General features: G+C 40.8%; 1 protein-coding gene across 1 annotated transcript; it reads right to left on the bottom strand.

Annotated features, from left to right (window-relative positions):
• On the bottom strand, positions 1 to 1,595 carry LOC109719705 (F-box/kelch-repeat protein At5g26960-like). Its single transcript, XM_020246488.1, is given in 6 exon segments — positions 1 to 726; positions 822 to 1,008; positions 1,011 to 1,182; positions 1,343 to 1,380; positions 1,383 to 1,429; positions 1,468 to 1,595. Coding segments are annotated over 6 exon segments (972 nt in total). The 5' UTR covers positions 1,593 to 1,595; the 3' UTR covers positions 1 to 323.

Here is an 11,358-nt window from a genome sequence, read left to right as displayed (position 1 = left end):
TGAAATGCTGCATTCTTATTTCGTACGGAATCCGATGCTCTTTGTTTTAGTCAAAAGCAGCACCCGGCCCCAGTGCCCTGCTTGGATTCTCGAAAGAGAGCTAAATAAATAAGTAATGACAACTATGATTACTTTCAAAATCTCAATCAACCCTAATCCCTAGATCAATCTAAAATAAGTAATCATCCCAATTTTAAAAAAGAAAAGAAAAGAAAATGTTAATGGACTCCCCTCGATTGATGATTAGTTGAACGGTGGGCCCTCCGTGCTAGCCAAATACGATGAAACACGTGTCGTCCATTTCCCGAACGAGGCGGCGCATGTTAGTACTCGACGCCGACGCACGCAGCGCGGCGGAACCCCGGGGGTAGGTCGGGCCCGCGGGTCCACCCGCCGCTCGGGATGTCGTAGACGAGGACGGCGCCATCCGCCGCGTCCGCCACGGCGGCGGTGGCGTCGGCGGCGCCGGCGCCGCCTCTCACGGCGGCGACGTGGACGAGCGCCGCCACCTTGTCGGTGCCAACGGCGGCGCAGCTGAACCGGAGCGCCCCACCGAGCCGGAAGCGGCCCGGCCGGCGGCGGCTCGAGCGGGTCCATCCCCCCTGCGGCCGCGCCCACCCCCTCCACCCAGAAGGAGAGAGCTCCACCGGTGGTCGCCACACGTACACGTGCTCCCCGGCGCGCACGCCCCGCGACGCACCGCCCCCGGGGACCGCCGCCGCCGCTCTGGCCGAGGGACGCGGCCGCACCCACGCCCCGGCCCGAGAGGAACGCGTCGACCGAGCGGCGTACGCGGCGCGCGTCCAGCTCGTCCCCGCGACCCGGGGGCGCCGGCGACGTAGAACACGCCGGCAGGGCGGCGGCCGTACGCAGCCGTAGCGGCGGCGTGGGCCTCGGCGACGACGCGCCAGGCGTCGCGGCGGCGTCGTACTCCTCGACGCGCGGGCGCGGGCGAGCCGCCGGCGACGTAGATCTTTCCGGCGACGGCGGCTGCCGCGAAACGCTGGGCGGGAAGAGGGTGGGCGCCGGGGAGAGGGAGCCGGTGAGGAGGTCGAGGCGGAGGGAGGCGGCGCGGCCGATGAGGTAGACGAAGCGGCCGAGGGCGACGGCGCGGGCGTGGGGAGAAGGAGGAGGAGGAGGAGGAGGAGGAGGGGTGGAGCGGGAGAGGGAGGGGGGAGGAGACGCACAAGAACGGGAGGAGGGGAGGCGGTGATTAGGGGGAGGGAGGCGGAGGAGAGGGAGGCGTTGTGGGGAGAGGAGAGGAGGGAGGGGCGGAGGTGGCGAGGGAGCGCGGAGGGGGAGGAAGGAGGGGGGAGGGGAGGGCGGGAGAAGCGCGGGAGACGAGGGGGAGCGAGGGGAGGGAGGAGGGCGGCACGCGGAGAGGCAGGGGAGGAGGAGGTCGTCGGGGAGGGCGGGGATTCGGGAGGATCGCGCGTCGGAAGGCGGCCAGGATTAGTGTAGGATTACGAGGAGGAGGAGGAGGAGGAGGGGGGTGTGAGGGGTCGGGGGAGATGTGGTGGCGGGGGTTCGGGGATGCAGGACTTGACGAGCCAGGAGAAGCCCGCGGAGTGGCAGCTCTCGGCCAATGGCATCACTGACGACTATCGAGGGAGGACGAACGATGAGTGCTGTGCACAGTGGGCACAGTCGGAAGCGCCTTTTCATTTTTGTCTTTTCTTTTTCAATTCTTTTTTTTATATTTTATTTTATATATTTATATATATATTATATATATATTAATGTTTCTTTTCACCACGGATTCAAAAAAAAAAAAAACAAAAATTTATTTCCGAATTATTAAAAATATTAATAAAAAATTTATAATTTTTATTTTTAAATATAAATTATCTTATATTTTATATTATATATTTTATCTTTTATACCAAATTCGTTTTTTAAGCCGAATTTTTCAACGAATTTAAAAATTAGAAAATAAATTTTATGCATATTATATCTATACCGAATTTTTGCGGAATCCGAATTAAGAGCAATATTTTGTGGCCGTTGAACTACGTGCGTTTGCTCTTTTACGGAGATTTAGATTTGGAGTTTAAATTTTTGGGTGAAAACAAATAAAATATTATTTAAAAATATTTCTATATTGGATAAATTTTAAATATCACCTCGGTAGTTTTAAACTTCTTATTTTACCATTCTGTGGTTTAAAGTGTATCAATTTACTATTATGTTGTTTTATTTTTCTCTTTTCATCAGCTCCTCCGTTAACATTTCATTAAAATATATACAAAAAATTTCAGATACACCACCTAAATTTATCAAATATTTATTTTAATACTTTTTAGTTTTAAATTTGTCACTGATTTAATAAAAAAAATTAGTAGAAGGGAAAATAAAAAGAGAAAAATAAAACCATGGAATATTAAATCAATACACTTTAAGCTGTAGGGTATCAAAGTGAGAAAGTTCGATGGTATTTGAAATTTTCCCTAAAATTGGTACCATTGGTATTCACATTAAAAAATTTGGATATAATAGAATATGACTACGGAATAAATTTAAAATTTCAAAAATATTTAGATATCCAAAAATATAGATATGAATACAGATATCCAATTTTTTATATTTTATATTAATTAATTAATTATATTATAATATTACGTTTTAATATAAAAATTCTAAATTATTTAATTACTAATATGTGTGGGGAGATAAGGAGTTAATTTTTCTTTTTGAGAGAAAAATAGATTTAATTGCTACATGTAGGGAAATAAGGATGAATTTGATAGCCTTAAGAAGATAATTTATGCTTTGAGAAAATAAATGTGATTCTTTTTTTTTTCACCCCTAGCTCAAGGATATATAAGAAAAGTTTGTGATGATAGAAGAGTATATGTAAAAAGGTAAAAAATTAAAATACTTATTTTGTCTGTAACTTAATAGCAAATAAGAAAAGTTTTTGATAGTAGAAGAAAAAGTATATTCGAAAGGGCAAAATGATAATTTTATAGAAATATCGATTGTTACATAATTTAACTTCAGTCCAGCTACTATACTATCGATAGTACCAAACTCTTAGTAAAATCGAATTTTTTGCCGTTAGATCTATCCTTTAATCATTTCCACCCGTTAAATTATACTATTCAACCAACCACCTACTCAACCCTAGGAGATCAGTATTATCCTAACCGAGAACCACTATTATCCTAACTGCACATTCCACTACCATCTTAACCACACATTCTTTCATCCAACAGTCGAAAACTCGATAGTAGTAAGTGCTTGGTATTATAGATAGTATAATAGCATAATTCATTTAACTCTAAAAGATATATTTGAAAGATTTTGAAATTTTAAAAGATATTTTTAATATTAACTTTCTAAAAGAGATAAATAAGAAAGTCAGAAACCTTTCAGTAATTGCTTCTATAATATTTATATTTATTAAATCTTAGATTTTATTCAATTAAATAATAAGTATATAAAAATTTGAACATAAATGTAAAACTTTAGTTATATTTTTGCTAATTCCAGTACATATTTATTTGTGCATATAAGTGTATATTATTATTTGAATAAAATTCGAAAATATATTCAACCTATATCAAATCTGAAAAAATATTCGACCATATTCGAATCCAATTTTAGCAGATATGAGAACGAAAATTTAGTATCCAATATATATTCATATCCGAATTCATATTTTAAAAAAAATAGAAGAAATGATTTCATCAAATAACCGTCCATACCTCGTTTTTGTTGGTAGCATGATTTTCTATCAAAAATAGAACAAAATAATATAAAGAGGACATATTGGAGGAGGAAGAAGATAACCAAATTAATACTTTATTAATCAAAAATCTCTAATTACACCTGGGTGACACCCTTGGTCTTATGCGGCCATGTCTACTATTAATTGATGTGTTCTTTTCAATAATATTAGAAAAAGAGTCAACTTCCTCTTTGACTGGATATGTAATTACTTTATCGACAGAAAATTTTTTAATCATATCGTCATCGTGAACTTTCTCGTTGATCCATGTTGCACCGTTTTGATCATCGGCATAGTTTTCGTGAATCAAATTTTCTTCATGATTTTAATCAAAATCTTCTTTCTAAATTCCTTTGCAAATTGGGGCCTCTACATCTTTATTGTTGGATTGAATTTCTTTTTCATCTTGAATATCTTTCTCTTCATGTAAATCTTCTTGTGAGGACTGAGATTTTTTTTTCTATATATGTTTGACAACTTTTTAAATGTTATCGTATGTATTTTAATTTTAAATTGGCCTGTCAAATTTCAGCGAAAAAAGATTTAGAATAAATTTTTTACGCGATTATTACTTTTCACTTAAAGTGAATAGTCACTACAACAGAATTAGATTATAAGTACTCATTTTTTGGACTTTTTTGTGTAAGTATCCCATTTATGCCAAAATTTTTTAAAAAATCTATTAAGCCCTAAATATAAAGCTCAATCCAACCAAAAATAAAAAATTTCTCTATTTAACGAACCACACCCAACTTACTCGGCCCAATTACAAATAAAAAAGAAAAAAAAGAAAATTTTGATTACCATCTCCCTTTCTCCTCCTCTGCTGCTGTAGCCGACGAGGTACGGTTCGGGCAGTGGGAGTTTGGCCGTGAGGATTTCCCAAGGACCGTAGAGGGCTACGATCGCCACATGTTCCTCCGCCATAGGTCGTTGGAAAAGTAGGTGGCAAACATCGAGGCGAGGATTTTGTGTAAGTGTCCCATTTATGCCAAATTTTTTTAAAAAAATCTACTAAGGCCTAAATATAAAGCTCAATCCAACCAAAAATAAAAAGTTTCTCCACTTAACCAACCCCACCCAGCTTACTCGGCCCGATTACAAATAAAAAGAAAAAAAAGAAAAAATTGATCACCATCTCGCCTTCTCCTCCTCTACCGCCGTAGTCGACGAGGTAGGGTTCGGGCAGTTGGAGTTTGGCCGCGAGGATTTCACAAGAACCGTAGAGGGCTACGATCGCCACGTATACCTCCGCCACAGATCACTAGAGAAGTGGGTGGCAAACATCGAGGTGACCCCACATATAGCGACCTCACATATAGCAACACTTTTAAAAAGTGTCGGTAATTTAGCCAACATCACTTTTTTTAACTGTATCGGCATTTAAAAGTGTCGCTATACACCGTTTTTGTTGTAGTGAGTAACTTGTGTTTTCGATAGTGACTGAAAAGAGAGGTCAGCTTCGGATATGAATCGTACTCCGTTTTGGGGGATCCAATAGCTCATTTTCGATGGTCCGACTATCTCGGGGCCAATGGCGCCAACAGATTTTATGTTTGACACACAGTTTTTGAGAAAAATAGGTTTTATCGCTATGATGGCTTTTATTCCGCATTGAATTTGCTTTTTTGACACAATTAGCTCTTCGTTCTACATGGAAGCGTACAAGCGAGGATCTTTCTAGGAGAGAAAGATGCTGGAGAGGGACTGTAACATATTTCTAAGAGTTGAGGGAGTTTTGGGTGATTATTCTTTTGGGAATATAGGTTTTGGGTGGATTTGGGGATTTTGGAACCCAAACCCTAGATCCACCCTCTCCTCTTCTCCTTGGCCACCTGTGGGGATTAGCAACCGTCGCCATGGCTGCCGCTGACTGCCGGAGAATGAGAGAAGCCAATATCTCTCTCTCTCTCTCTCTCTCTCTCTCTTCTTCCCTTCCTCTCTCTATCTTGTAAGCCTGAGCCATAGGAGCCTACCCTCCCAATCCTCAGCCTCCCCCTCGACACCTTTCAGCCTGGCAATGCTTCTCTAGTGTCACTAAGCACCGCCGGCGCCTCCGCAAGTTGTATGCGACCCCTCAGAAAGCTGCGGGTAGAGGAGAGGCCGCCATTTCCCCTCGCAGCCGTTGCCGCCTTAGGCCTCCTCTGCCGTCTTTTTTCAGTCCCTAAGGACCACCACCATCGACCCTGCCTTCCTTGGACGCCGCCGTGTAAGGCTCGGCCCAGCTTGCTTTTGTGCTGGGCGAGCCTCACACCGTCACCGTTGCTGCCGGCCAAGGGGAGCCCGGGGCTCTTTTCCTCTTCCGCCGCCAACTCCAGCCGGGCGCGCACCCGTAGGTTGCTAGCAACTAGTCGGAACCTCTGAGCTTCTTGCACTTTGAGCTAGGGCTCAAATGTGGGCCTTTTGCATTTCACAGTGTTTCAACGCTCCCCGATCTTTCCGAAGGCAAGCACGGCGAACTCCTTGACTCGCTGAACGTCATGCCCACCTCCGTTGCTGTCATTGACGCTGCATCACTAAGATTTGGCTTCCCCGCTCCCGAAGACCTTCGTGTATTGAACTTGACAAGGCTCCACGAAGCTCCTCGGTAGTCGATCGTGCTCTAAACAGTGAGCACGAGCATCATCTCATTTAAATGAATCAAATCGACTGGTTGGATGGATCTGCTGTGATGTGGATCAGGATAACGAGCTCGAAACTCGTGTTTCGTGTATTGTTTTATTAGTATTTAATGCTTTAGTAGGCCAACTACATATTGTATGCGATGAAGACCCTGCACAGAGCCTCAAAAAGCGTGTAATCACTATTAGCAACTCTTGACTAATCGTCGAAGGTCCGGGAGCTGTTGCGGAGTGGAAACGGGGTCCCATAATGTTGCTTGCAAAAATTCACCGATCAGACGCGATTTATGTTGCTGCTTTTGCACGTTGGCCTTTCGAATGCCCTAAAGGCCCCGCTAAGCCTTGTTCGCTGGTTGGTACCACCACCTTTAAAGATCAGAGGTGGTGGATGAGCGGCGGAGGGGTTTTGATGCATTTTCTGGCAAAATCGCCGGTACAACTCGGTTTCGCATCGTGATGAGTATTCGACTACGTGATCACCCTGAAAATCATCGCCTAGCCTCGTTGGCTGGCCGCCGGGGGTTGCCTCATGTGTTCAGAGGCGAAAAACGAGCGGCAGAGGCTTCCAGTGCCAAAATGGACACTTTCGAAAGCCCGATGGTGAACGGTCTGTCGGCGACGAACGGGTTGACCTGGAGACTTATGTTTGCTATCTAGACACCCAAATAGGTGTGTTTTGGGATAGCGGGTGATTCCCGGTGTGAGTCGGTGTGTTTAGGGATGTCTCGTGGGTCCCAGGGTTATCCCAGTGCATTTTCAGGACTCCCAGCAAGTTTGGGGATCAGTTTTGGGAAACTGATTTCGTGGGCGGTTTTAGGTTTGTGAGCGATGTGTTTTAAGTCATGTGGATTAGATCCTAACTTAGTGGACCTGTCGTAGGTCCAATCGGCATCCCTCGCCTCGTAGGAACTAGACGCGGGGACAAATATAGATGGGTAATTCGATCTGAAGTCGATTCAGGCATGCACGCTCGGTGATGTTCTCTTCATCCCTACCTTTTACTGCTTTCATATAGACATATTCAGTACTTGAGTTCTTCACCGCATGACTTCGACCCTTACTTTTTTTGGTATACTCTCCCATTTGTCATGACATAGAAGTAGAGCTGTAGTGACACTTGCATTTATATTCTAGTTGACCTGAGTGGTCGGTGCCTGTGTACTTTTAGTGTCATTGATCTCATACTTTTCAGTTGACCTGAGTGGTCGATACTCGTATACTTGAGAGGATGCTGAGCTTATCTATTCTAGTTGACTTGAGTGATCGATTCTTGTGCATACTCCATGGTTGACCTGAGTAGTCGGTCCTTTTGAACGCGTCGTCGTTGACTTGAGTGGTTGATTCTCATGGATACATCGTAGTTGACTAGGGTGGTCAGTTCCCTTATACTATTGTCATTGTTGATCTCATACTTCCTTATTGACCTGAGTAGTCGATACTTGCATACACTTGAGAGGATGTTGAATTGTTCAATCCTAGTTGACCTGAGTGGTTGGTACTCGTGTTCCTTTACAATTCGATGACCTATTGATCGATGTGCCATGAGGGGCGGAGATTGTCGGCTATTCACTGACTTTGGCTATTGATTATATTTATATCGATCGCCACAGCTCGATAGTATTTCACGAACACCAGTGGGCTAATCCTTCGCAGGAGGGTGTTCTTTTCCGAAAAAGTGGTTAGTTGCCAACCCATTAGCCCGGTGGCCATTTGCTTGGATTATATGCCAAAGAGAGCAGTTGTGGTTTGCTTGAGGTCCTTAGACCGACACGGTGGTATAGATTGGGTATACTTGTGCTATCAGTTGTAATTGACGCATAGTCATTTCTCTATCTCCCTTTGCAGTAGCATTTATTCATATCATTATTATGGTTGTTGTCAGTTCAGTTACCATCGCTATTGCACTAGTTTGACTGTTGACTATAGTTGGTCGTTGCTTTATTACCTCATTTTACAGTAGTAGCTTCTTTAGTGATTATCGGTGGACGTTATTTATTGTTATCATGCCCGATTTACTTGTTACTGTTGTTGTTTATCCCTCAATCTGCTGGTGGGTACAGCTTGCCCTCGTTTGCTTGCGGTACCCACTGGGAGGGGGAGACTTGTTTAAATGTTCTCACCCCCCACATTTTCAGGTGACGTGGATGGGATTGGTCGGGACGTAACATGATGCCGCAGCTAGTGGGCGCTCATAGAGGTCTCGACCTACGATACACGTTCTTAATTACTTCATACATAACATTAGACATATAGGTGATAGTATAGTTCACCCCTCCACCTGATAGTAGATGATACTTGTGGTTCAGTTGGTGTTTTATACTTGCGAATTTTTGAATGATGTTTTTATATGTTTTGGATACTCATTGTTTCGATCATTTGTGGTTTTTGAACATATGTGGTTTTGGACTCGAATTTTATCAATGGTTTTCTATCCCTCGTGGTAGCATTTTCAAAATAATGGTTTCTGTGTGGGAAACACTTTTAAATCGCTTTCTCGAGGTTTTTTGTAAAATTATAGTTTTAAAAAAAAAAAATTTCATGTGGGAGACAATTTCAACCTCTAGGATGAATGTGAATGATTGGGGAATGGTTTCGACTAAGGATGGCTAGCTGTATGATGTGAAACTTGTGAAATGATAATCTTTGTGACTCATGATTATTGTTTGTGTGAGTGGAGGTCATGGTTGACAATTGTACTTGTACTACGCCGTGCAAATATAGAAAAGACTCTGTCAATTTCTCAAAAATTTTCTGTATTTGTGGCTGGTCTGTTGCACCCTTGGGGGTCAAGGTTTTAATATAAAACAAAACTAGGTAGTTTTTCGCTTATTCTGATTTATAAAGATAACCCGATTTTGAATCGGCTTTCAAAAAGGGACCTCGAGGCGTGACACTTCTTCTCCAATTTTCACTAGCATTCTCCACATTTCTCGTGCCGTCCTAGTCGTTGAAAATTTTCCAACCAACAACAGATCCACTTTTTGAAAAATATATGATAGAACTTTTCTATTTCTTTCACTAAATTCATCTTTACCAAATTCTTTTTTCATAATTTCTATTCTCCACGACATCCCATAAATTTTGGAAATCTAAAAAATATCGAACTGCCATTTTTCATCATTTGAAATATGTTCCATCGAACTTTGGTAAATAAGGTTGAGTAAACCAATCTAAATCCATAACAAAACTTGAAAATCTAAAAATTAAGTTTCAGACTTGTACCTTTCTACTTGGACGACGTTGTTATTTCATCGAGATCTCGCTGAGTATTTCATACTTTGGCTTGCTTGCCTAGTCTTTTTTATCTCTTCACGGGCTCTCAGTGTTTTCTTTTTGTCAAGCGTTGCAACCACCGGCTATCGTGTGTTGTGTGAAAGCCAACTTCTTCAAAGTGATTCTTTCGCTTTGGTTTCACTTAAACGTCACCTTCGATAATCTGCTACGAGTCACTCAACTTTGACGTAACTATCTGGTACATTAGTTTTGTGTTCTTTTTAGATTTGTTATCATCTGGTTTAGAAGTCGCCCGGTACTTTCCAACTCTGATACCAATTGTTGGAAGTGTGATTTTCTCTGATACGAATTGTTGGTGCTGATACCAATTATGTAATCTAGGATAAAAATAGAACAAACTAATATGAAGAAGAGATATTGGAGGAGAAAAAAGATAACTAAACTAATACTTTATTAATAGGGTAAACTTCAAATACCACTCATGTGGTTTCGTACTTTCTCACTTTAGTATCCTGTGGTTTAAAGTGTATCAAATACTAACCTTGTGGTTTCATTTTTCTTTTTTCGTCAGCCACTGCGTTAATTTTTCATTAAATCATATACAAAAAACTTCAAACACCCTTCCTTTAATTTATCGAATATTCACTTTAGTACCCTTTTGTTTTAACTTTATCACTAATTTAACAAAAAAATGGCCAAGGGATAACAAAAAGTGACAAAATAAAACCATAGCGTACGAAAGTGATACACTTTAAACTATAGGATACTAAAGTGAAAAAGTGCGAAACCATAGGGGTGGTATTTGAAGTTTTTTCTTATTAATAAAAAGTCTCTAATTACACCCTATGTGACACCCTCGGCCTTATGCAGTCATTTCTATCGTGGTTGCATGATTCCTCTAATTAATCCACACCTAGCTATATATATAGATGTGAAGTCATAACTTTTACTTTGGATAATTACAAATCCTACTCTAATTACATAAATTTTAAATATAATAAGTTTATAATTTAGATAAACTCTATCTCTAACTAAATTTTAGATTAAGTTAGGATTATTATTTTCCAACACTCTAACTGCCTCTATGTCACTACGTCCAGTCCAAGCCCACAAAAATGGAGAATATAACATATTTATTAAAACTCAATCTAGAAATTTAAATTTGTTTCATCTAAATTTTCTTATACGTGAATCAAGTAACTTCTTCTCGTAGGTACTCATCTAACCCCTAAATATTTTAATCTTTTATCTTTATTTTTTTTAACTTTTATGTTTTATTAAGGAAAAAAGGATTAAAGGAGAGTAATATTTTATATATAATATTTTAAATTTCATTTTATTTTTTCACTATTATTTTTAAAGAGAAAATGATGAACCATCCATACTTTAAATTTGTTTAGTTTGAATTTTCTTATATGTGAATCAACTAACTTCTTGCTATAGTTACTCATGCATCTAACCTCTAAATACTGCACTGACTAAGTATTTTTTATCTTTTTCTTCAATTTATTTTTTTATTTTTATCTTAAGAAAATAGGATTATAGTACCGTTAGAGTTTACATATAATATTTTAAATTTCATTTTACTTTGGCCAATTTGCATAAAAAAATCCATAAATTTTGAGCTAATGCAAAATTGGGCCGCCTTTTCAATTTTGCAGATTCGGTCCGAATTTTCAGCACACTAACCAAAATACCCTTATTACTTTTTCTCTCACCTTTTTTTTTTTTTTTTTTTTTTCTCTTTCATTTTTTTTTCACTCTCGCCGAAGA

The sequence above is a fragment of the Ananas comosus genome, linkage group 13 (genome assembly GCF_001540865.1).
Source record: "Ananas comosus cultivar F153 linkage group 13, ASM154086v1, whole genome shotgun sequence".
Classification (NCBI taxonomy): Eukaryota; Viridiplantae; Streptophyta; class Magnoliopsida; order Poales; family Bromeliaceae; genus Ananas; species Ananas comosus.
This window is presented reverse-complemented; position numbering and strand designations above follow the sequence as displayed.